Source organism: Camponotus vicinus, unplaced genomic scaffold, assembly GCF_025532165.1.
Source record: "Camponotus vicinus isolate PSW18456_S1 unplaced genomic scaffold, iyCamVici1.0 SCAF_1, whole genome shotgun sequence".
Classification (NCBI taxonomy): Eukaryota; Metazoa; Arthropoda; class Insecta; order Hymenoptera; family Formicidae; genus Camponotus; species Camponotus vicinus.
This window is the reverse complement of record NW_028141945.1, coordinates 22,767,921-22,795,818: the sequence shown is the minus strand read 5'-3', so window position 1 is coordinate 22,795,818 and position 27,898 is coordinate 22,767,921. Positions and strand designations below refer to the sequence as shown.

General features: G+C 38.5%; 1 protein-coding gene across 14 annotated transcripts in view; it reads left to right on the top strand.

The window, feature by feature from the left end:
- LOC145959628 (uncharacterized) overlaps window positions 1-27,898 on the top strand; it is a 133,789-nt gene that overhangs the window by 52,173 nt on the left and 53,718 nt on the right. For 11 of the 14 annotated variants that reach the window (XR_014435109.1, XM_083078658.1, XM_083078646.1 and 8 more), the window contains 2 exons: window positions 22,949-22,997; window positions 25,696-25,954. Coding sequence is in view for 13 of the 14 variants with exons in the window: in XM_083078646.1 (XP_082934772.1) it covers window positions 22,949-22,997; window positions 25,696-25,954 (308 nt within the window). In the remaining variant the exon portion in view is untranslated. Of the gene's footprint in view, window positions 1-7,734; window positions 8,165-11,559; window positions 12,503-22,948; window positions 22,998-25,695; window positions 25,955-27,898 lie in introns of those variants that run through there. The other 3 variants (XM_083078656.1, XM_083078655.1, XM_083078654.1) reach the window with 3 other exon arrangements.

Here is a 27,898-nt window from a genome sequence, read left to right as displayed (position 1 = left end):
CAATATTTTCAAAAAGGTCACGTACGAACGAAATAAATTTCTTAGTATGCTTTTACGATGGGTGGATAAAAGCTTATGAATCTTTATAATTTTACCATCAGCTGTATTTTGGATAAATTGTCTACAATGGCACTCTCCCCCTTTCTCTAAAAATTATGAGAGAGGGAAACGAAGAAAAACATTTTTTAGACGTAATTTAAATATAAATTTAAATAAAGTATATATTATTCTTATCTGAAAAAAAATATTTATTATATGTAAATGTGTGTCTCGTTTCAAACATTTAAAATATATATTCCGTTTGAAAACAGCGATCGAAATATTATCAATATTTGACACGGGATTGCAAAGAAAAGTTGTAACATACGTGAGACTCAGCAAAGAGAATTAACGGCTCGCATTCCGCTACGCTAGTAGGCGCGCTGGAATTCGCAGTAAGTACCGTAATGTTTCCGCAGGACACAAGCCGAAGATGTCGGGAAGGAGAGAACGGTAGTGAATGGTCGGCGCGTTGTCTCGAAGTCTATAAATAACTTAAGTCCGGGCCGTACATCGTGTTCCCGGGGTGTTATTTCCTCCGCGAGCCGGAGCATCCCCTGCTATCGGTCTTTGGTATCTCTCGCGGTCCTCGGAGAGAAAGTCTCTCCTTTTCCCCCGGACTATTCGGCTATTAATTCCGCGGGGGAAAAAGAGTATCGAGAGATGATGGATAGTTGTAGGAAAGTTTGTAGCGGAACAAAACTCTCTCCGTAAACAAATTTTTATTTCCCCCAGCGAGAGGAGAGCTAGAGGCTATTCTTCGCTTTTATAGCGATAAAGTTTCAATTTACGGCGGCGGCTAATTCCTCCCGCGGAAAATGCATCTTGATTTTGCGCGACACGAAACTAACAAGTAAAGGTACCCAACTGTCACTCACGGATTTTAATGAAACTTTGTACACTTGTAAAACTATGCAAAATAATAGACACGTATTTTTTTTTATCTGCGGAGAAGCGATTTTAAGGGCAGAAACAACCCCTTGTATACAGGGTGGGGTTCCTTTTCAAAAATTCAAGGTGACCTTGTCCTGACCTTGGCGACGCCATTCAAGGTCAAACTCATGGCGCCAGTAAATAGATCTTTTTACACCCTACAACTTTTGTCTGAAACAATTTTTTATGAAACTTAAATTTTTTGCGATACGAAGTCCGTATATCCACCCCATATATACAAGGGGTTGTTTCTGCCCTAAAATCGCTTCTCCGCAGATAAAAAAAAATACGTGTCTATTATCTTGCATAGTTTTACAAGTGTACAAAGTTTCATTAGAATCCGTGAGTGACAGTTGGGTACCTTTACTTGTAAGACGCGGCGGATATCGGAGCGGATAACTCGTCGATCGATCGATCTAGCTCGATCTCGGAGAGACCGGACGACGAACCGTTGCTTGTGAACTCGCTTTAACCGAGTTTTGGATTATTAATCCGCGGAGACGCGTACAATATCCGTGGTTAATTGCGCGCGTCGCTGCGACGTTACTTTGTCCCGAGGGTAAATTGAAGACTGGTTAATTAACTGCTTTTCTCCGTCGTCTTTCTCCGCGTTACGTCGCTGCATCGTGCGTCGTGCGCTAATTAATTCCATTTTCATGCGCAACTTTTTAATCCACTTAACGTAACACCCGCGTCGACGCGTCGACGCGTCGACGCGCTGGCCCTCGTCCCATTTCTTGCCGCTTTTGGCGCGAGGGATATTTATTTAAGCTCGTTACTCTGCAATCCCTCGCGCTACTGGTGATTAAAAGCGATTATCCTCCGCATATTTCTACTCCGGGATTTGGATAAAAAGAAGAGTATTTCTATCCCGCTTGCGCGTCAAGATGAAAAACATTGACGAGTATTCGAGGGAATTTCTATCGTTGAATAAACGAGAGAAAGGATTTCATCTCTCGCATTACGCGAAATGGCAACGGATAACATTAATCCGCCGAGAGTTTGTTGAAGCGAATATTCTTACTCGTAAATATACATATAAGATTTAAAATTTAGGTCTCGGCTCTGAAAGTTGGAGAGATTTCTTAGAAATTTGCGTTACAGCTTCGGTCGGGTTTTCCGTCTTTGATACGAATGTACGTATCTCGCGGTACACGACATACGCTGTTTCTCGTTTGTCTCAATTTGAGACCGGCGCAAAGCACGTTCTACCATCGTGTTTCAGGTGCCAAAGTTCTCCGGGATAACCCAACTCTCATCCACGCATACGTATGAATGTTGTTACATAGATGCAAATGCATTGTGCGTACAAACTTTACCCGAAGAGGCACAGTCTCTCTTTCTCTCTTGGACACTGCAATTGCAATGCACGTATGATTATATGATACATATGCGACTACGTGTTACGAGCTTTTTATGAGATTAACTTTCTCGCAAAAAAGATTCCGCCTCTTTATAAAACCCCGCATGTTTGTAGAGAGACTGATATTTTATAAAAGAACTGAATTTACAAAGAATCTGCAAAGTATTGCAAGTGCTCTCTAAAAGTGAATCAGTGAGTATTTTACTGATCTTCAGTGGAAACGCTTATTTTTTTGTTATTTTATCTTATATCTCACTGATTATGGTCAGTTAAAATAAAATTCACTGTAAAATCAGTAAATTTCACTGTAAAACCAGTAATCGCTAGTTTGTTCGTTTACCGCTACGATCGCTATCCCTCTCGTATTTAATTTTAGTCATAAGAATTATATAAAGTTTGCAAAGAGCGACATTTAAAATTAGAAGTATTATTTCGATTTAATTTCTGATACAATCTCAATAGAGAGGCTTCAGATATTAAATCGATCTTTATAAATCGGACAAATAAATGTCTGGCGACTTAATGAAAATTATTCGTTATCTATTTAAAATAATAAGTTCAATATGCATGTAATATATAAATAAAATAAAATTTTTAATATAATAAATATTTAGTAAATATAAATAAAATTTTATATGAAATAGATAGAGAGATGAATTGTAGTTTAATATTACTGACAATAACGAAAAAAATATTACTGATATTGAGAAATATTACTGATTGGAACAGTCAAAATTATTAACTGATTCTTTCAATAAAATATCACTGATTTACAGTGCTGTACTTATAACTGCTGTAATCAGTGACTATTTACTGTTTTTCAGTGATAATACACTGATTCACTTTTAGAGAGTGTATTAAAATAGATAACGAACGATACTCTCTAAATTACTAAAAAAAATTACCATATTATCTCTAAAAAGAATTCCCTCTATTCTCAACGATTCAATTATTCACTCGTATTTTTTTCCATCAAACACTTTCTTTTTATACTTTACACATTGAAATTATTCTATAAATCGATTATATTATAAATTGCATTGTGTATGCGTAGGGACCTTTAGACCATTATTTATGTATTTCTCGCGTGGAGATTTCACGCAAACTGAATTTCACGCCCGGTACCGGTAGTGACGTACACGCGCACCCTTGTCTCGTTGTCTTTACCCGACCGCGCCCGTGCGGTCATGCATCTTACTAATGGCGTGTCTCCACGATGCATCGCTTTGTGCGGTTAGTTTAAGCCAAGTCGAGTGTCGTACTCGGAACAGCGATCAACCCTCGCGAACGCGAGCGGACAACGAGAGGTCTCATCCTCTCAGCTTCTTGACGGTACCATATGGAGGCTGCGTATTTAAGCAGCGAGATTTTACGCGGGCGTGTCGGCGCGATATTAACTTTATTATTACGCGTTAATGTCACAGAATCGATCGCGTATTCAATTTAACAGCTTTATCGAAGAGATGATGCAATATCGACGCGATGTACCGCGACATCAACGGGGAAATTGCCTTATTATTATCGCGCGACAGCGAGAATGCGCAACCATCGCATCGGTTCATTAAATGCGGTCAACTTTACGGCTTTAACAGGAATGAGAGAAAAGTTTCAATAAGAAGAATCCACTCGTAACTTTGTCTACAAGAATAACTCTTTGGAGAAACCTCCTTAATCTTTTGCGCAACTCAACGTCCGGGTGGATTATACGCGGTTGCTTGAAAAAATATTATTTTCTCGAATCGGTAAAATTTTAAAATCTCTCCGGTGCATTTAGTGTAAATGACAGACTTGATTCTTACGTCGGCAACGTGGGTGACGTTAAAATAAATGTCGTTTGTTTCTGGAAATTATCCCCCGATTCGCAAAGGATTAAAATAAAAGAGAGAGAGAGAGAGAAAAAGAGACAAACTCTCGCTATCCAACTCAAAGTGACCCCGAGGGGGTGTCACTGTTGGCCGAGTCCAGCGATAACTACCCCGAGCGTGTTGCGAATATCAAGTGTTTGCGAGTCGGGAAAACTCGCGGAACCTACGTCCTCTGTATCTGTTGCAACGTTAACACCGATGATGCGGGTGAAAGGTTCGGATCGGTTACCGCGAGTATGTTTAACGCTCGGCACAAAACAACCGCGCAAACGCGCTTCGTGTTACGTAACCTGTGTAGGCGGATTATGCCTGCGGCATGTTACCCGGTTCAATGGTCTACGGTCTGTGGTGATACCGTACGTTATTAACGAATAAAAGAGACGATATTAGCTGCAAAATTTATCCGCCTCGTGCGAGAATATCGCTTCTCGCGTACCCGATCGGATAACGAATTGTAAAACCGCTCGACCAAGACCTCGATATTATACTGGACGCTCGAATAAAAAGGCCGCTCTTAAATCTAATCTTACAATAGTAGATGCGAACCTTTTCTCGCAATATTTAATATTATATTATGAGCTTCGATATTTAATCTTTCCTTTCGCGTCGTCATAAAATTGTTATTAGCGTCTTTTCCTCAATCGCATCGAGTTTTCATTCGACTTTAATATCACCTATAGCGGAGACGTGAATATTGACACGCGATAAGCTGTCTCGAGACAAGCGAGGAATTCAGATGACACTTTTTTCCAAGCATCGCTCGAATTTCCTTTCGGAGCACGTCGATCTCGCGAAGCGAGGCGTCTTGTATCATCGGAGATACGAAATACGTGCCTTTGGCTTCCTGTCGCAAAGACTTTTGCATTTCTCTCGATCGAGGTCAAAGGGTCGCTTCCGCCCTTCGTTTGGCATTATTAGAGTCGAGTGACCGAAAATTATAGGGAGGAAGAAGCTTGTTCACTCGGCCCGAGGAACACAAAAGGGAGGCATCGAAGAACAGTCGCCTGTTCGTAAACATTACGCGACTCGTTGCGCCGACAAACGCGGCGAAATTACGGTTCCCTAGCCCCGTATAGCATTATTCCGCATTAATGCGACAATAACCTTCGTCTGTGCATCGTACGTACGTGTATCGCCCGTATTATATAATAAACACGTGCTCTATTGTTCGTTGCATAACCGCATTACGGTGCTACACTCGCTTAAGACTGATCATATAGATGACTATACTATAATAGAGAGTTTGCAGTAGTATATCTTTACCGCACCATTTTTCAATTTTTTAATTTTTTTATTTGCAATTTTTTTTTATTAGAAATTTAATTTTTTTTATTTGAAATTATTTTTTATTAGAAATTTATTGAAATTAATTTTTTTTGATTAGAAATTTATTAGTTTTCAATTTTTCAATTTTTTTATTTGAAATTATTTTTTTATTAGAAATTTAATTTTTTTTATTTGAAATTATTTTTTATTAGAAATTTATTGAAATTAATTTTTTTTTATTAGAAATTTATTAGTTTTGAATTTTTTAATTTTTTTTATTTGAAATGATAAGAAATTGAAATATGTTGAGGATTTTTGCAAATGCCACATCTCTTTTCAATGTTTCAATAAACTTTGTCCTTGAAATTCATTTGAAATCCTATGGAAATTAACCAAGAGAGCGGCTTTAAAATTCTCTGTGTTAAACAGACGAGACTGTCTAGTTGCGTGGATACTGCACGATCGATGGTGGAAAAATAAGAAACGATGAAGACATTAAGAATGTAAAGAGAACGCTCATGTCACGCGATTTAGTAGGCCACGGGGGGACGAAAGGGACATCCAAGTTGGACACTGATCAAACGTAAGAGCTTCTTAGCTTTCACCCCGATAACCTTCTTCGAGGGCGACACGTTCGTCGCAATTTGTTGACCTTACGCGGACCAACGTGACGTGCGTGAAAGAGAGAACAGGCTTGGTCGACAAGCACTCTCTATTCAATATACATATTTAAAATTGATACGTTTCCATCTTTAAATATTTTTGCAATCTTTTCGCAACTTGATCAAAGGGAAAGAGAGAGTCTACTGTTAAAAATTAAAATGTCATCTGTACTCATACATACATGTTGTAGATGAAGCATGCAAAACTTGACGAGTGAATATTATCAAATATATTAATGAGGTGGAAAAGATGTTATTAAACATAATAGTGTTTAAATTATTCACTTGTCAGGCGTATGTAATCATCTATATCTATATCAATCGGGCGTAATTAAAATAATGAAGAGAAAACGAATGCCGCAATATCGAGATCCCATCTCGTGAATATCATTCGGTATCTATAGTAGACTTTTTGCTTTCTAATGACGTTATACGCACATCTGTTTAATGACAAGCATATCATTTCGCACGCGCATATTTACGAATCGCATTGCTCGTTATTTATTCACGACTAAAGATTCTATCTTTGTCGCATTCGATCGAATTAAACGGCAAAAGACGCCATCGTCTAAAGAAAGATCGTCGACGCAATAATCCCGGGAGAAAGATCCTCTTTAATATTTCCTTTGTGATGGAATGGCTTAGCTAAGTCGCTTAGCGACGTAATGATAATAAAGCGAACACTTTGTTGGCACCGAGTTACAGATATACACGGTGGCGAAAAGTTAACGATCTTAATTTCTTTGATTACGATGGGATGGCGTAATGCTATTCCCTTTCAAGTATTTTACATTTTATCATTAACTTTACGTTTACTAATCAATTTGCTGTTATAATCCAGACATGTTCAATTATCTATATTTTTGAGTTAAATATTACATTATTTTATATGCTTTTTATATTACATTATATCAAAGTGAAAAATAAGATTTTCTTGCTGATATATTTTTTAATTCGGCTTTACCTTCAAGAGTATCTCCCGACTAACGCAAGTGTCTCAATCTTGAAATACAGTTTGATCTCGCCAACTTACTTTAATTTAATGCGAATATAAAGATAGCTATGCTCTTTACTCACGAAACGATGCAAGTAATTTATTTTTACAAGAAACCTACTCTTTAATCGCGCGCAAAGTGTGTGAGACAAGAAGATATCGTAATTGAAATTTTTCTCGACACGCTTTTATCATCTTTAAAAATGGATCTCGTATATTGCAAATTTTCCGTGCGCAAGGAGACATTACGTGTAACGCTATATTCCATCCCAAAACTTGCTATACGACAAGATAATTCGCTGTCGTAAGCCAGATGTGTACCGCGGAAGATACGGCCTCCGCGAAACCCTCGTAAGGATAATGCGCCGCCGGCGATCTCGGCACAGGAAGAAGGAAAGGGGATGCACACGCGCACCCGCTCGGCGGCGATCGAGGGGGTGAACGGAAGAGCGAGAGAGCGAAAGCCGCGGCGCTGCGACTCCCCTCGCTCCGCTCCCTCTCTCATCCCCTAGCGATGTACTGACGGAGGGGTGGCAGCAGAGCTCGACGGGCGATGGCAAAGAGAGAGGGTGGCAAAGGCGCATGCCAGTTGGGCCCTCGCCGCGCTACGAGTCGGGCAACCCTAGAACTCTCTCTCACCCTCTCACGTCGGGACAGTCGCGCGACATTAACCCTCCTTTTCGCGAGCGGCGGACTCGGACGGAGTGCGGAAAATTCCGGCGGACGCTCTCGTTCGTTCTCTCTCCCCTTCTCTGGCGTCGGAAGAGACGGTGGCGGACGTCGCGGTGATAATAATCGCTCGTCTTTCCGGCGCCGTTTTTTACGCGACCTCGCTCGAGGAGCTCGCGACCGCCGACCATCTCGTCTGCGCGATCGAGCGAACGAATCTCGTCGCTTCCCTCTCGTCGACATTGATAAAGTGGTGCTGTAGCGACTAGAGCCGCGGCGTCGTTCGCGATGTCGCGCGGACGTCGCCCCGCGATAACCGGCACGTGATCGTGCACCGGCTGTCTTGGGAGAGTCTTCCGGGGTGCCGTCGAACGTAATTATTTCACGAGACGAATGTCTCGTAAGAGGGAAAAGTTGCTTACAGCGGAGTTGCAGTGGTTAAACATGCAGTTTGTTTCCGTGCATCCGTGGCATTAGTCCTACCGATAAAATATTTAAATTATTCCATGTTTGCGTATTTAAAAGCACATATGACTGTGTCCCAGTCTCTTTTCATACGTTTAACATACGATTCTCGTATTGATCAAATGCAGAATCGACAATGGACTCATTTAAATTGAATATGTGATGATATATTTGAATATCAAGTAATCCCTACATGTTTAATACAATTTTTATTATCGGCAAATAATCTGCTAAAAGAGATTCTAGTCGAGACAGGTAATTTGAAGAAAATTAAAAATATTAAATCAAGAAACCCACGGAAGAGACGAATGGTGCGATGTTTATTTATAATAGTTTTAATTAACATACGCGTTTCCTCGGCAATTTAATTTCATTTATAAAAAAATAACCGCGAAAAATTGTTTAGGTCATCTGTATGTAAATTCTGACGCGATCCTTGTATTATGGAGTCTCTTCGATTTCCGCCGCGACCCGAAAGTTGACGCGAAAGGACAACGTACTCCCCGGCAACGTTTGGAAAGGGTTGTTCGTGGAAGGCCAAGGGCGATGGACTCGCTCCGGTAATTGATGAATAAGCGAAACGATCCTTTCGCGGAAATGAAGGTCTGCGATATTCAAACCAGGGAGATATTCAGGACGCGCATTAATTTCGACGGACCAGGCGGAGGAAGCTATGTGAAAAATGCATAAATTCCATCTCTCCTCCCGACAATTTATCCCGTAATCGTCGTCGCGACACGCGAAAACGAATGCTAATCGGGTGTATTTTCTTTCCCCGGAGCGTGTTAATTTGTGCGAGGGTCGAAGGCAAGGGCGCGAGATACGAGAGGAGGTTGCAAGCACGGGAGAGGTGAAATCATTACGAGACTAATATGCTCTTTATCGTTAAACGCATCTCGTTTAATGGCAACGTTGTTTCCGCGTTCCCAACGTTGAATGCACTCGACATGTCGATAGGATTTTATATCTCCGCAACTATGTTTGCGACTTCCTAATTTAAATCGAAGCTGTCAAATTCACGTTCGTGTAGCGACGAGGTGCGTTTCTCGATCGATGTTTTAATCGAGAAAATAGTCCGAGTGGAACCGCGTATTTACGGTTTCATCGGCGCGAAACGTGTAACATGGCAAAAACGGAATAGAGGATTTGTTCGGTTGAGGACAGGGTTAAAATCGATATGGGAACGCTTATGGTGGTTGTTTCGGTGATTGCCGTTACCCGTATTGCGCGTTATATTTTTTCATCCGAAACGTATTTAACGCGCTTAACGTTAGGATTTAATTCTCGTAACGTTGAAAATTTTTCTCCATTAAGTTAAACTAAATTATTCGTGCGTTACACACTATTTATATATCAATTTTTCCACGGAATGATAACTTTGATGTAGAAAACACATGGTGCTTGCCATTAAATTCCCGCTAGTAATATATATAACCGGCTGTTTAATAATTACCTGAAAGGTTAAACAGATTATACGGGAAAGCTATTAAAAAATCAGCGCAATCCAAACGATGCAAGTTATGCTTCCACGAGCGAAAATAATTGGACGAGGGAATTTATATTTTGCGTGAAAAAAGGAAGAAAAAGCCGCAAGATATGTCTTTATCGTTGCTTCTCCTCGTATATATAATAGTGACAATGTACAACCTTTTGATATAAAATCGGCGATGGTTACTGGGAAACGTCGTTGCGTCGTAGCGGTAACCTAATTATTCATGTATTCGACTAGCAACTCCAGCAACTGTTTTCGATGCAAGCTTTACATGCTGCCGAATACATTACGTCGCGCGTAGAAGCGATAATGCAACGAAAAGACGGCGCTCTTTTCTTCTTTTTATCTTTTTTGTAACAATCTTCCTCAAATTGCCAATAATGTTATAGATCACGTACAGTATAGGGAGCGTACAGAATACATAATATTTAATCTTTTCGTCAAGTTTTTATTCTCTCATGCGACTAGAGAAAATTTAACTACATTTGTGTATTCTTTCTACGCGAATTTACAAGAAAGGTAGAATACAAAACATTTAAATTTTATGTGTGCATTTTTATTTTTAGAAATCTAAAAAGAAAGACGTCTCTAGTTTTCCTCGTTAAAAGAAAGAAAAAAATAGAATCAATTTTTTATTCTAAAAGGAATAAAAATTAAGTAAACAAAGTGAATAAATTTCAGTCAAGGAATGCGTTTTTAAAGATTTTGCTTGTATGCATCGTGTATTATCGGGCACGGTACGAGAATTTAATGAACATCGTTTTCAGTGCAGCTACGGAAAGCTTGTCAGACGGCTTTTAATATGTCTTGGTACACATGGTCGACCGTTTAAATGAGTTTATGATCGATTTATCGCTTCGAGAAGCATCCTCGTCTGTCGGAATATTCATTTCCGGAGAAATTTAAGCATCGTGCGCGCGTACGTGATGGATACATATATCATGGATTTAAATTTTACGGTGGGACGAAGAGACGGGAAGCTACTGCGACGACGCTCTCTTTATTTTCATAAACGCGAGTCTTGAATAAACGACGATAGACTTTACATACTCGAGAAACAAGTTTACGCAAATTTATTAAATTGATTATCGTGGGATTCGATATGCAGCCTTCATTTGCTCTCCAATTTTTTTTTGCTAGCCCCTCTCTAAAAGTGAATCAGCGTATTATCACTGAAAAACAGTAAATAGTCACTTATTACAGCAGTTATAAGTACAGCACTGTAAATCAGTGATATTTTATTGAAAGAATCAGTTAATAATTTTGACTGTTTCAATCAGTAATATTTCTTAATATTAGTAATATTTCTTTCGTTATTGTCAGTAATATTAAATTACAATTCATCTCTCTACCTGTTTCATATAAACTTAAAAATTTTATTTATATTTACTAAATATTTATTATATTAAAAATTTTATTTTATTTATATATTACATGCATATTGAACTTGTTATTTTAAATAGATAACGAACGAATAATTTTCATTAAGTCGCCAGACATTTATTTGTCCGACTTATAAAGATCGATTTAATATCTGAAGCCTCTCTATTGAGATTGTATCAAAAATTAAATCGAAGTAATACTTCTAATTTTAAATGTCGCTCTTTGCAAACTTTATATAATTCTTATGACTAAAATTAAATACGAGAGAGATAGCGATCGTAGCGGTAAACGAACGAACTAGCGATTACTGGTTTTACAGTAAAATTTACTGGTTTTACAGTAAATTTTATTTTAACTGACCATAATCAGTGAGATATAAGATAAAATAACAAAAAAGTAAGCGTTTCCACTGAAGATCAGTAAAATACTCACTGATTCTCAGTGAAATCTTATTTTACTGTTTAAATTAGTGATATTTTCACTGATTCACTTTTAGAGAGGCACATATTCTTTACGAGACCGAGCGTAAATAAATGTATTTTTTATCGGGCGAAATATAATTGACGTATTACATTAGCATGGCGATGAAGTTGCAGCGATGAATTTTGAACTTGTTTGAATTTCATCCACTCGCCGTGATATTTTTGCAAAATATACATGTATCGCGAGGTAAACTGCGGCAAGAATGGATGCGCGCCATTTTCCGTCGCGGGGCTTTATATTAATACAGGACGTTGCATGTTCTCGCTGCGAGGGAAATGACATTTCCGCGCGACAGGTAATTTGCTATTCCGCTTTAGAATTAGCTGACTAATTGCCACGGGTTGACGATGAGAACAAATTCAAAGCTCGATAGGGTTGCGGAAAACACCATACATACGCATCGCGACACGTGTAACGTTTTGGCCGATAAATTTCGCGCGCGAGTAATTTTCGCCAATTCAGCTTTTATATTTCTCGCATGTTGATCTTAACATTAACAAATCAGTGAAACGCGGGCCGTAAACGTGACGAAATTCTCATCGAATTGTACTTTGTGACATCAGTGATAACAAACGCGAAAGTATCCGAATCCTGAGAGGGGGTTCATTATCGTCGTTTAAACATGATGTACCTCGACTCATCATCGAGACTAACGGATAACGGATAACATGCTGTTCGCTTAGTAAACGTCGAGAAAAGCCGGAACGAGCTTTCTAAAGCCTGCCTCGTGTAAACTTTGTATGTGCGAAAATGTAAGGATTTCGCCAATCTACGAGGATACCTACGATCGCGATCGAAGGAAAGTGCGGAGAACGCGCGAGGGGATATCATTCCATGTGGAAAACGTACATCCAACATGTTCGCGTGCCTGTGGAATTTCTTCGACTGGTAAGAAGCAATAACGTTCATCCATTTCTACATACGAGATACTGGCGATACGGTACGCCGAAAATACCTTGAAACATTCGTTTCTCAATATCTTTTTCCTTGCTTCGATAATGAACCGATCCATCATTTACATTTTACTCACTGACATTCTGCCGAGACGTCTTATCTCTCCCTTATTTTTCATCCCTTATTCTTCGCAGTACACACTTTAAATTCTCGCTCTTCTTATTGCGAGGGAAGGATTTTAATTAATATTAATTGAGACCGTAAGTACAGGCAGCAGTTGCAGTGAATATAATTAAAATAAATGCCTCACAAATACTAGGTTGATGACCTTATTACGTAACGTTTATGCGGCAACTCAAAACGCTTTCCCTTATTTCCGTGTGCATTTATTCACAGAGGCGGAAATGAGAATGATGGAATCCCTTCAGCCGACTGCAACTTAGCGTTGCATAATTCGGAAACGGATTAACGGAGCGCACGGCACGGAACAATAAATCCTTTCTCCATCGCGCCGTCCTTAATTAGACTTATTAGTTTATTATTTGCAATATTTGCTCACCTTCTATCTCGCCTCACTTTCTAAGCATTCGTCTCTCTTTTTCGAATTTTTTTTCTTTATTCATATTTTTTTTCCAATTATGGGAGGAAGAGAAAGAGGGATGAGCTCGAAGGAATTTTATTTATAATGCCCTGCTCCGTTGATACCGTCATTCAGCCCTTATCTTTGTTTAACGCGCGAAATATTTTGAGACAATTGAAAAATGAAAAAGGAAAGCTTTGTGATGAAAGCATAAAAGTACAATGCAATCGATATCACCAGACGACTTGACGCAGCAGATTCTGCCTTCATATTTTATTATTTCGGTTTCTCGACTATTTTCAATTCACGTTTCAGTCGTTTCATTACTTTGTCAAATGTTTCGTCATTATCATTACACGAAGAAAATAATGTAATTGTTTAAAATTGGAGAAATATGCGCAAAACATATATTGCAAAGGTGTTATAATTGATGTATGAAAATATGCATGAAACACAAATAGCATCAGCCTCTCCTTTCCAGGTGATTGGATAAACATTGTTTCCGCATCCATGAATATATTTCATTTGTATTATTATTTTGTCCAACTTTTTCGATCGGTATTTTTATCATAAAACATGTCCAGCTCCAACCATTTCAAAATACACAGGAATATGTATGATGTAAAAATATTATGCACAGATTTTCCATGAATATTTTTTTATCACGTCAACTAGCATCATGGATCTAAAAAGCTGACATTCTACAAAAAACTTGAAAGGAAATTTTAACAATCAATTATTTCTTTTGGCAATCTAGCTTCGTCTTCTTGTCAATTTTAATCGTTGAAAAAAGTGATAAAAACCGAATCTCGCAGGACAATCGAAATCGATCTTTAAATCTTTAGCTTGCGCTTTATCGCGTAGTGTTTTAAAATTGATTCTCGCATCGCAGTCGTAGAAAGATCTCGCTTCGAATATTGTCGTATACAGGGTGTCCCATTTTAATCGATCATCCCGAATAACTTTTTTAATTTTGATTGTAGAAACAAACGTTTCAGACAAAAGTTATATGGTTTCAAGGGGGACATAAAATGGTGACAATTATTTGACCTTGGATGGTCTTTTGAAGGTCACGCGAAAGTTACCTTTAATTTCTCAAAAAATTTCTCTGGAACCCCTTATTTTTCATTACACATTCTTGTAGCTTATTTCGAGAGCTTTCCAAAACACTATAATAAAATATTTTTCCCTCAAGTACTTTTTGAGTTATAAGGCTTGAAATCATTTCTTAATTTTACATAAACCGTAAAATATCTTGTAAAATATTCAATTGTTTCGAAGAAAAAATATGTAATTTGCAATTAACAATTACATATTTTTTCTTAAAAATAACTATGTGTTTTCTTTACATCAATTGATTCCTCTCATTATTTTGTACATAAAAGTATTGAGGTAAGATAATCGAAAAATGAATATTTTACAAGATATTTTACGGTTTATGTAAAATTAAGAAATGATTTCAAGCCTTATAACTCAAAAAGTACTTGAGGGAAAAATATTTTATTATAGTGTTTTGGAAAGCCCTCGAGATAAGCTACAAGAATATGCAATAAAAAATAGAGAGTTCCATTTAAGAAATTGACGGTGACCTTCACGTGACCTTCAAATGACTCTCCAAGGTCAAATCATTGCCACCATCTGATGGCTCCCTTCAAGCCATATAACTTTTGTCTGAAACATTTTTTTCTACAATCAAAATTTAAAAAGTTATTCGGGATGATCGATTAAAATGGGACACCCTGTATAGCTGAGCGGATATATTTCCTTATGTATGAGTGAAAATTTTCCTAGAGCTTTGAAAATGTCCGAGAAAACGCTAGCTTGTATCTCTCCATCTTTCTCTCTCTCTTTCCGTCTTCTTCTCTTTCCATTTTTTGCGATACATTCGCAGGATGCGAATCATACTGTCGCACTTACATCGCGCACGCTTTCGAGATATTGCCTCGATACGTCAGAGTCTTTTCATCTGGCTTATATACGTGTTGGTGAACGTGTAGACGAAAGGGGAATCGAGCGTACGGAATACAACGTACAGAGGATCTGAAGAGACCGCGTGGGAAGCGATGTATTGTAGCCTACGAGAGATAAAGGGACGATTGTTGTCGATAAGGGAGTGCGTTTATGGGTCAAGTGCTTTGTATGATAATACCTCGATAAATTTGATTAATGTATAGGATGTGATATCTCTCTCTATAGTTTGGACCTCTTTCTCCAACTTTCCAAATTAAGATGATTTTATTAAGATGAAAATTAAACAAGCATTGTGTACGCATTGTATACTTGCTATATTCTTATCCACATTTATATCTCAAGTATTTTACGACAGTTCTCGTACCGGGGCAAACTCAACAACAAAATGTTGAGCTGCGAAACTGTAATTTGTAGAAAACGGGGCTTGCAACTTGACAAACATAATTAATCTTCGTGCTTTCCCTCGTTTCGTTATTTTATTGCGCAAGCTCGTTTTGCGTTGTCTTCCCGGTAGCTCGCCCACAGTCAGGTACGTTCCGTTCGAACAATACAACGGGTTTCCACTATTTTCAGTCGGCTGGGCCGACTTTCGCCATGATTATCGATCGGTTACCTAGGTCAACGAATGTGACGAGGGATCGCACTCGCCGGGAAGACTTGGATTGTTCGACTGTAACACGTGCATTACGTTACGTTATGGCATGCGCGTTATAAAGGTCTATTCACACGTATCGCTGACGTATTCGGTATAATAGCGCAACGGCATTGCGGTCACGTTATTACGATGTTTGCGCATCGTTGATTGTCGCTCATGTATGTACAAACAGCTCGATTAGCGCAACGTTGATCGTGCACCGGAAAACAATTAAAAAGAGTGCGCCTATTAAATTATTGGAGAGTATGTATACAATTGAGATTTGCGAGAAATTTGTAGATGCACAGCACAAATATAAACGATTATGTATTGTATCAAACATTACGCGATATGTTATTAATTGGAGACTTCCAACGTGTAATCGCGATTATACAAACATGATTAATTTATTGAATATGATTATAGTATGGAGATTACGTAGAGTTTAATAGACAATCTATGAATATCGCCGTTGCACGCAATATCCATGTTTTATTACGATACTAAATAATTATAATCAATATTGGCACATTTCAAGATGTTGATATCAAACTTATCATTTTGATGCAATTTTTCAATAATTGCGTTATTTTAATAAATTAATTCTCGAAAAATAATAATAATAATAAAAGTAGTGTCGTTTATTTCATCGAAGATAACGAGAATGTGGAAATAACGATCCCTTCAAAAAAGAGTGAATATATATCTTGTTTCAATTGTACTCTTGGGATGCTGCGAGAGGAAGCGATGTACATTGATGTACATATATACGATACCGTGACCGACAAGACGCCATGTATCGATCTAAACTCTAGTCTATACTCGTCGCTCTTCGAGAGCTTGTCGTAATAATTAACTAACAAGCTCGTGAGCTTACAATTAATATTGATAAATAAGCCTTAAATTTTTTAATGGAAATTTCACAGTCAGAGTAATTAGATTATCAAATAAATTGTCATTTAAATAATCATTTTCGTATAAATTTGCGTGTAAATTTATTTCAAGTAAACAACGTCTAAAATCGTATCTTCTCTCTTCGACATCTTATTGATATTCATATCATTTCTTTTATCTCGCTTACATCCCTCGCCGTCTTGTGTAATACCGGTTAACCGATAACCATGATTGTAAGCTACGAGATAAGGTTTAGTCTCGCGATCAATATTCAGCAGGGAGTCTGACAAAGTAACAGGAAGCATCCGCCGGAAAGTTAACATAAATTCTCCAACTAATATCCTGTCTTATACCGTTAAGCAGCATGCTTATAAATTAGCTACGGCGCGCACAGTTTATTTTGGCTTCGCTTCCAATAACTTGCATTAAACCCATATCGGCCGGTCTCCAAGCAACCGACTGTCTTCCGTGAGTCACTCGGCGCTTGATTCCACGAGGCGAGCATAAAGTTTGCCGATAAATTTCTTCGCGGGGGGTAGTGAGTCGTTTGGCGACCGCGGCTGCGGAAAAGGCTGCCGAGGACACGGATGAAGTGGGAAAAGAATGAAAGGGGCGAAAAAGGAAAGGCCGAACGAAAGTCGGCTTTATCGACTATAGACTAGACCTCGCATATTGGACCCTGCGGAAGGCATCGGACGCGTGCTCCGATGCTACGCGCTCGTAATATTTTTTGTTTGCAACTTTTTGAAATTGAAAAAAGAAACAGCGCGCGTACGAAGAACAACGTGTCTATTTTGCATGCTGGTGGAGGAAGGCAAAGCGGGAAAGCGATGCGTTTTCATGAAGCCGCACGCTCTCGAGGATCCTCTTACATCTTCGAATATAAACCGCAACGAGACGAGCAAGCACTTCGCATCGGTTTACGCGAGGGGCTTTCATCCGGGATGCAAAAATATTTGCGAGTTGTTGCGGAGAGGAGGCTTTTTTCATGCGCGTCTAGTTGCATCGCTCCTTTTTTCCCTATCCATCCTCCCTTCCAGCCCCAAAGCTGTCTCTCGTTTTCTACCATTAAGATCGTTCTCATTTATTTTCTCTTTTCTACCTTCCTGCTAGTGCTAGTGATCTTTCATACACAACCAAACATACACATATGCGCGTGTAACGTTTCTAAGCGAGACGTGATAAAGAATAACAAAAAAGCTTGTGTATAAATCCAATGCATATGTTTGTTGATAAAAATTGTATATCGCTACCATAGTGAAAATGACGGGCTTGAAATTAAATCGTGTATTTTTAGTCATTTGTATTTTTTCTTCGCAAAAATGTAAACTTTACAAAATGGGATACATGCAACCCGGGGCTTGAATACACATTTACTCGTGCTTGTTCGAGCGATTATTTCACGGTCGAGGTCTACGTTTATATGTAACTCTACGCGCTAATTTTAACCTGACCTTCTCGCGGATGCTGCAATCCGACAAGGTTAACGGCAAAAAAAAATCCATTTATATAATCGACTTTTATATTATATATCGCCATCTCCGTCGTTCGCCTATTAGCAATTTATCGACGTCCAATTATTCGCAGCGCTCCTTGGCGTCTATTTCCGTAGGATATCGATATTGGATACTCTTGATATAAATTTTCTGGGTCAACTGACAGGGTGAACTTAAAGGATCGCGAGCGTGATCGTTTCACGACGATATCGCGCGAGGGAGTGAATTTTATCCGACGCGCTAAAATATTAGGAACCGAGAGGATGACATTTTAATGTAATTAGCACCGCGTAGATTCGAAGCGTGTCTAATTCACAGGCGCGCATGACTCGTCGAGCCATATGAAACTCTCATTTTCACGTGACCAAGAAGCTACGCCACATGCGTCGCGTTTTTAATTGTCCGCTTTACTTTGTCCCTCTCGCGCTCCATGTCACGTTCGAGCGTAATCACTCTAATTTCATTATCGCGTGCGATGCGCGGTAGGGTTGCATTACGGTAAATATGTATATACGCTCGCGTCCTGCATGAACATACCGCGATAAACGCGCAGAGAACAACGAGCAGCGCTTTTTTTACAGCGCTTCTACTCGTTTCAAACTATTTTAACCATGTCCGGTACTAGGCGCCACTTCAAGATCGTACAAAATTTTATACCAAAGTTTGACACTGATTTAAATATTATATTATAAAAAAGTTGATTATTCCGTTCATTTATTCTCATTTTTAATATTGTTAACTAATAATTAATGTAAAATATAAAAGAAATAAAATACATTTTTTAAATTTATCTACAAAAAACCTTAAGTGTCCGCTACTAGGGGAACTCCCCCTACCACTAAAATAGGCGCCAAGAGGATCCTCTTAAGTTAAGAGGAAAATCTTCTAAAGAGATATTCTTAATACACAGAGAAAAATATTTCTTTGGATTTAATTAAATTTTGTTGAAGTCAAATAAATTTAATTATTGGTCTAAAAGTTTCTTTCCGCCTAATTTCAAACAATCTGTTTAATATTCTGAATCCCAACAAGGAATCCAGATTATTAAATAAATTATTTTAAATTCAGCTTGAAATTAAACTGATAAACAGTGATGTCAAAAAGAGGATGCGGCTCACATGCACACAGAGAACCTGTGTGTGAGCAGCGTCCTCTCTTTCGCACCACTGCCAAGGAAAAAAAATATACTTTAGATCTTACGTTAATACAAGTATATACATTTATATACATTTCACGATAAATATTGAATACGAGAAAAATTAAGAGTGATGTCGCCGCGGCAAATGAAGAAACATGTCGCGCACACGAAAATCGAGTTGCGGCGTAGAAGTCGCAAATTAAGAATATATTCTTATTCATTAAGAATATATTCTTATTTATTAAGAATATTTATTAAGAGGACTTATAAAGTATACATTTCAAGAATACAATTTTTTCGATGTAGACGAAGCGTTTGGAAACATTTCACATTATCTTCCATATCGCGATACGCTTTAATTTTCGCGTGACGTCTAGACGATTATGACGGACATTCGCATTCCATCAAAATATTTCCGGTTTATTTATTTAGTCGCAAAAATACGCCGAAAAATCAAGGAATCTTTTAATATTTGTGGCCGAGAAAATGGCAGGAAATTTTAATTACAAACGAGTAGCATGCGAAATGACAATCGGCGGGTTCTCGTCTTGGGAGAATTGCAAGAGATGCGATTGATATCATCGCGTGGCTTAAGGACGTTGAACATTGCGCCGGGAATAAATGACTGTACACGTCGAATTACACCGGAGGATTACAATCGTGGCGCATCGCGTCGCATCGCGACGACCCAATTTCGATACGCGAACGTCAAAGTAACGTACGGTGCATTTCGAGTGCATTCGCGCGCGACGCGAAGCAACGCAACGGTTTATAATATATTCCCTCGGCGGAATTTCTCCTCGTAGAGAACGGCGCCTGATCCTCATCGTCATTAGACGTCACGTATACGCGCATAACGCAATGATCTCGACCGATCGTTATCACGTTGCGTTGCGTTTATCACTGCTGAAAATTACGTGGTTGTCTCACCTGCATACACAATCAATTGCATCGCAATAGGGAGACAAGCTTGAATAGAGCTTGCGGTTCGTTCTGGTCAACGCGTTCGTTAGCAATCGCAGTTTAATTATAATCACACTATTATCATGTGTTGGGATGTTTCTGATGAAAACACTTTGCATTTTTTTAAACTTAAAATGTTACAAAGAGCATGATTTTGTTGTAAACAAATTTATCGTTTACGTGGATATTATTGCGCGTCTCGTGTAGCACTCGCATTCTATAACGTCGTTTACGGGGGATTATGCGGGATTATTACGATCGTTAAAAAAAAAAATCAATAACGCCTTTTATATGCGACTTTCAACACCAAGACTCGGACTTTGGAGCAAACTTGGGAAGGAAAATGGCGGTGTGGCGCGATTGCAGAGATGAAAACAACTCCATTAGAGCGCATAGCGGTTTAGTATATTGGTTTTTAATTACGTCGTGAACTTTGGCGCGATATTTCTCTTCCTCTTTCTACCGCGAGAGCGGCAATTCTGTGCCAATTAAGGGCAGTCATTAAAACCGCGTATAATCGTGGGTTTCGAACGGGATGCGGATCACGCAATACGCGGAGTGTATCTAGAATTTCATTCGAACGCTATTTCGTTCGCTATTCCGGGTAAATGACATTAATCATTCCGACGTTAATACATCCCATCAATGCGATGCATCGCGCGCTCTGTTACAGTCAATTATCTTAGCGTCGTCTAAACGCGATTAGGACGCGACTATAATGCCGAGTAAGGAGATCAGCGGGTGGCTGATGTTTGATGGAGCGAGATTGGAAACGGACGACAAACAGAACCGGTCAATCGAATCTGCGGTTTCGGCAAACCGTGATGCATTTCCATCATCGCTTTTAGCTTTCGAGGCTTGGCAAAACGAATCGACAATTTTCAGATCGATCACGCGCAATCGTCCGATTCGCTATTTTTGCAATAAGTGAGAAAACAAAGATTTGACGTCATTTAGAAATTTAAAAATCGATACCTCGATACGTTTATACAAATTAGAATATTGACTTTAATCGTACACCGAAAAAATTGTATTCTTGAAATGTATACTTTATAAGTCCTCTTAATAAATATTCTTAATAAATAAGAATATATTCTTAATGAATAAGAATATATTCTTAATTTGCGACTTCTACGCCGCAACTCGATTTTCGTGTGCGCGACATGTTTCTTCATTTGCCGTGTAATTTCTCGATTAATTGGAAAGTTGACAAGATTTTCTTATAGAAATGCGCTATATTATTCCAAAAAAAAGATACAAAAAAATTTGTAATACATGAAAAGTTTTCCACAAGTTGAGGCTAATAACGAGGCAATAGATATCGAGCTCGATATCGAATACCGTACTTGGCACGATATCAGATGAACGCTCATTATATTCCGATGGCGATTGGGATGGGAAGGTTCCCGTATTGACGTTTCAATTATCAATGTTCGAAAAGGAAAATTGAATCGCGGCGTCGCACTCTGCGGCATCGATTCATAATAATTCGTGCAATTTTGAGGGACCAACGGCATATAAATCATCGCGAAATCGGCGATAAAAAGATCCAAGTTTTAATATCGACGTACCGACATTGTGCGCGGAATGGAAATGGCATTCGATCAACGGCCGTCGAATCTCTGTTGTGTCGCACACGTGCGCATCCCGTTCATCCATCTCGTTCACGTGCGTGTACCTCGTCACGTGCGGCGCTCGGTCTACGCATCGCTCGTGTCGCTTCTCTCAGGAATAAAACCGTCCGGGATGCGATAAATCGATCTCTTGCGCTAACCGAGGCGACTTTCCAAACGAATAACCCCACGTCATGTCACACGACTGCATCGCGTTTTCCGACCTGCAGCTTGGTTAATAAAAAGCGATGGCGCGCGTTACGCGCTTGGTGCATATCCGACTACCTGTGCGGCTGAAGGGCATCCTTGCGTGGTGCGTTGACCCCTTCTTCCCTGAAACGATAGGGAAAGATTGTCGTTCGATCGGTGTCGAAACACAAAACGACGTAAGAATTATATAAAAGCCATATGTCATGTAAATATAATTAATTTTTGAAACAAATAGTGATAAAGATCTCCTTTTTCATAAGAGAGAATTTTACCGTAATAAAGAAAAGGTCATGCATAATATAATATGCGCCATATATAAAAGTTCGACATAAATATATCTCCCTCTTAAAATAAAGATTTTATCGTGAAATTTAACCGAGGTGATTCGTGAATATACGTCGACCATTTTTCTAAAGGGAGAACGCGCGCATTTTATTCAGAATTACATTATTCCAATAGCGGTCAGTACTAGGGAGAATGTCAGTTCTCCTGCGGAAGCTCGTCGAATGAAACTTTCATATTAGAACATTTTTTTTTCTTTTTTTTTTGACGAGGCGATATCGTTCTCTCCGCCAGCATGGTCAATAAATTTTCAATACTCTCGTACCGAAAAAACGCCGATAGATAGCTTGGTCGTCGGAATTGTTTTAGAGTCGAGGTCGAGATTCGTCTGCAAGTCGCGGAAGCGGAAAGTGATGATCGAAAAGATTATTGAAAAGATTATTTTTCGATGGCGGAGAAATCCAGGAGAAAATGTAACGAAAAATATCATGAAAGAAAGAACAAAATATTTACAATAAAATCATATCAGGTTTGACGAGAGACTTGTCTGACAGATATAATAAAATATAAACAATACACAATAGCGTTGCAGTAGATGTTTAAAATATTTGTGAATATTTTCATTGCAAATATTTCATCGTTTTTTTTTTTTGTTACAGGCTCGACCAGCCGGTGACCAGCTCAACACCTGGAATGGACAACAAAAAGGTTAAACATGCTTTATATATTAGACATTTATCGACGTTATTGACGTGCTAATTTTTCGATATCCCGCACACAATTCCCGAAATAATTTTTTCTCGAGATGCATATCGCGATGGAATTTAATCTTGCAAAAAGGTCGTCTAGTTAAAAAATTAGCAACGTCGGGGCGTAGGAAATTGCACGATACAGCTCAGATCGTCATAAATAACGGTCAATCGATTATTACCTACTGTTTGGAACCGCAATGTTTAGTGAGTCGCATGCGGTTTGCGAGCTTTTGTGAACGAGAATGCGGAGGTTTGCGCGAAACCATGAACGATGCCCTCCCAATTAGAGGTATCGCTCAAATTAGCGACGATTATCTCGCTAGGATTAATGGCGAGCGATCGAATCGACGATACGATTCAATCCGAACGCGCCATATGGAGGGCAGAGAGAACTGAAAGAACGAAAGTTAGTCGCAAAAGTATGGTCGCTTTTCCCGTTCGCGAAATCAAGTTTTCCTTAGGGTCGGCAAATTTTGCTTTCGTCTTTTTGATTCCATCGAACCACATATTCACCTCGTCGTCGAGTAATTTAACGGATTATTCGGGCGATTCTTCTTTTCTGTCCGGCTTTTTCGTGGGCTAACGAAAACTGGCGCTAGGAAATTTTGCCGATAAGATAAATGATCTTTCTCGAAATCTGCATAATGTTCTGCGGGAAACCGCAAGACTTTGAGGGAAAAATCGATCGTATTTGAATCGATTTTGCCTCAATATGCTGTTGTTGCGTTTGTCGTATCCCGCGGGGACGCGCAAACATCTTTGATATAATTCTATTCTATTTATATTGCGATTTATGGAGGCACTTTGTATAGTATTTCGCGTGTTGTATTATATGCGCGTTGTAGCTTGCGAGTTTCTCAAAGACGCGCTTTGTATTCCTGAAAAATACAGGTCGTGTTATCGGCATTTCGGAGAGCGTCAGAAAACTACGAGCGCCCGGAAACGGAACGTTTTCCGGAATCTTTCTTTATGTCTTTAGATAAAATGTACGATCTCATGTTGACGAAAGCTTTTCCAGGAAGTAAAACCTGCCAGGCATCGTGTCTGAAGGCACAATAGTATCTGAGTAAGAAGAGAACTTGTATATATGACGTTCACAGAATAAAGATTGTCAATATCGGTTCTCTCGATAAATGCGTTTATGTCGTGTGAAACTTGTTGTCACCCATCATTCGGGGACTTTGATGACGTGCGAGAAAAAATAATATTGATGAAAATTTAATATCGTCGACGTCTTATTTACTTGCTTAGCCTTTATAAACTGCTTCTCCGAGTGATCTTAATGCACGTTCTCTATTTCATACAGAGAAATACAATGTCATTGTGCGCGATATTCATAAATAAAACTTCCTTGTCGTGTGTGTAGACGATTTTTCGTCGCTGACCGCTTTGGAGTCGAAATGTCACGAAAAATTCCGGAAGAAAAAGAAAACCAATTGAGGCCAAGCAAGATAGAGCGAGCGTAAATTATTCATTTCTACGTTAGGAATGGAATTTTTCAAGTGTTCCCACGAACCTCGTCAATGTTTTGTAGCGGGATCGGTTTTTGCGCTTGTATTTTTAAATCAAATGAAGGGAAGGGAAAGAGAGAGACAAGGAGAAATCGATAACGAACTGCATAATGCACCGGATCTATTTTCAGGATTAAATCCGACCGAACTTTGCAGAAGCACGCGCGGTCTTCTCATTGAAAATGCATGCTATCCCGCCTCCGCGATACACGTCTATCAAGTAATTAGTTATTTAGTAATGTTTTTGCTCATGAAATGTCAGCTCGTGTTTTTTTCCATGCGCGGAGAAAATCAAAGCGGAAAATCGAACGGATTGCACGAATTTCACGTTCAAATAGCGGTCGTCTTTTTTCTTTATTCTTGTTTCCGTGGTTTTTCATTATCGAATAGACGTTTCGAGTGGCACGGCGAAATTTTCGTCGACTAACAAGAGTTTTCACGATAACCCCACGATGCGTTGCCAAGCGGAAAAGTGGATTTCGATCAGCCGCATTCAGGAAGGCATCGAATAAAAGATGGCGAGAGATCTCGATCACGTGTGTCAGCGAGACGCGATTTCAAATTTTACCAAAGATTTATAGCTCTGTGTCCTTTTCTCAGGAAAATCGTATTACATCTATCTCGCTTGAAATATATTTAAAGCTGTTTGATACCTCAACGTCATACACCGTGACAGATGTCTGTCTTGTAAATCACAATTGTTTCCTACATATCGCCCCTATACATTTACGAGAAGGCTGATAATCAAATATTCAACCATATTTTTATACGTCACATCAATCGGATGGATGTTTCTTAAATTATATTCTACATCTATGTCTTGTATATATTATTAATGAATATCCATAAAAGTAGTTTACAAATCCTGATCCATTTTTCCTCAATGAAAATTTGATTATCGTGTTCAATCATGATCCCTTCAAGTTTTTATCCAAAGATTAAATATACAAGGAATAAAATATAAAAGAAATTACAAAATAATTTTTTGAAATCAATTAATTAAAGAATAACAAACCATTAATCTTGAGCGATTTTTTCTCACTTTTCAAGATTGAATTTTATACATTCGATTAAACCAAAATCAAACTTCACCGTTAGATTTATAATTGATGGTGTTGATGAAAAGGCATTTTTATTTTGCAGATTGTCCAATCGGCTACACCGCCCGCTGTACCTGTTCAGGTACGTAGCAAGCACGATGGCTCGGGTGTGGCGGCTTCTGTATCGGGGGTGCGGAGACGGAGCGGTCCTCAAGGGGGACTGCGTTCTCCCGCTGCAAAAAGGCCCCTCTCCGCCCCCGTTGCACTTCAAGGATGGCTGCATAAACAGGGTTCGGAGGGTCTCATGCTGTGGAAGAAACGTTGGTTCGTTCTCTCCGAGTACTGTCTCTTTTATTACAAAGGTAATTATGCGCTATTGACACTTGCCTTGTTTTTTTAATTGTAGCTTTTACCTTTGTCGCTTCTTTTTTCCATTATTTTTACGATAAATATGACGCCATCGCGTGACAATTTTAGAATTATTATTAATTTTATCAAGTATTATTATTTGGAATAGCTTGTTTAATATTCAAATCCGGCAAATGTGTGATGCTTATTTATTTTATAATTAACAATCGGCATTATAATAACCGGTATAATAATTACTTTGGAAATATCTATTAACAACCAATTTAATGGAAATTAAATTTAATTATCGATAATAATAAGCTCTTATTAAGCATATTGCGTAAATCGAATAAGTTTTTAAAAGTTATTTTGCACTAAATTGATATTACAATCCCTAGTAATATTTAGCTACTCGCAATTAAACTCAATAATTTTCAATTTTTACAATCTTGCAACAAAAATGATGGTTTCTTCTTTAATAATTTGTTTAATAATTTGTTTAATAATTTGTGAGTTTTCACAGTATGAATATTGAATGGTAAAATTTATATTCAAATTAAGGCAAAATTTATAGACATTAATGTTGAATTCGAATTGAGAGAGATTTGTATCTGCTCTATTTACGAGCTTTTATTTTGATGCATTTATCAGTTTTGAAGGCATCCAGGCAAGTTCCGCCTTGCTAGTTTAGAACAAGACATTTTACACAGACGACCAATTTCCAGTCGTCTTGGATGCCATTACTCTTCTAATCCGACTCGGAGCACTAATTATAAGCACCCGGCCCCTTTGATTCACTAGATGCTCGAACATCACAGTCGTTGCAGCGAAGAGATGTGCGAAATGTTCTCTGTTAAGGATACACTACATGCGCGGTCTGCCACTTTAGTTTGTCTTGTACGTTATCCGACAAGAAGGAAGTTGGGTTCCCGCTGCTACAAGTTCGACGCGGCGGTTCGACGCGTCGTTTACACTGACGAACTTTAGTTAAATTAGATTCGATAGATATCGCCCCTAATTAGCGGCTTGCTAAGCCTCTTCGAGTATCTTTATGTCGGTCGCAAAAGCACTCGAGCACTAATACTCGGCAACAAACTTCTTCGATCCGATTGCTCCGTAAATATCGTAGAAAGTTTGTTTAACGTGTTCGGAAGATTGATGATCGATCTTCTGTCTTGAAAGAGATTTATATATTTCGTTTAGAATATATACTTACTAATCTCTTTCTCTCTCGGTAAAGTAAAGTAAAGTAAAGTAAAATGAAGTATTTCGCGAAGAAATACAAGCTTTTTTCTCGAGTAAATAAACTTTTTTGATTTTTACATCTTTGATTGAAATCGAAATTATTCGAAATTATAGCTATCAAAAAGATTGTACTAGACTTAAATACGCACATAAACAAATAAATTTCACATCTTGCCATCAAAATGCGATAAAGAAATATTTACATGGATTAAATAATTGAGATTCCGTTCTCTAATTAGTAAAACATTTGTTTATTGCAACTGTAGCGTTACTCTAGCGTTTATCACTAGAACGCATGGAATTCGTTTAGACTGAAATTCCAGCTTATCCAAAACGCAACGTGAAAGGGAATTCAATTCACCTGTCGAGATTTCGCGGTTATATACAAGCTTTGTATATATTCAAAGTTCCGTATTTCGTTTGATAACATTTCTTGTTTCTTTCAATCAATTTTTAATCAATGCTACTGTGCGTGTGTGTGTGTGTGTGCAAGCCATAAGAAATTTATGTAAATGTTTATATTATGCTATATATTTAAAACTATATAGAAATAATCTCTCGTGCACATCGTACATTATAGTCATATAAAACCACTGGAGAAAAAATATTGTAAGAATGGAAAACAGAATGTCGTTGAAAATATTTTTACTTAACCGATTATTTGAACGCGACATTATATGTGACATCCACATAATTTTATTCGCTATGAAGGA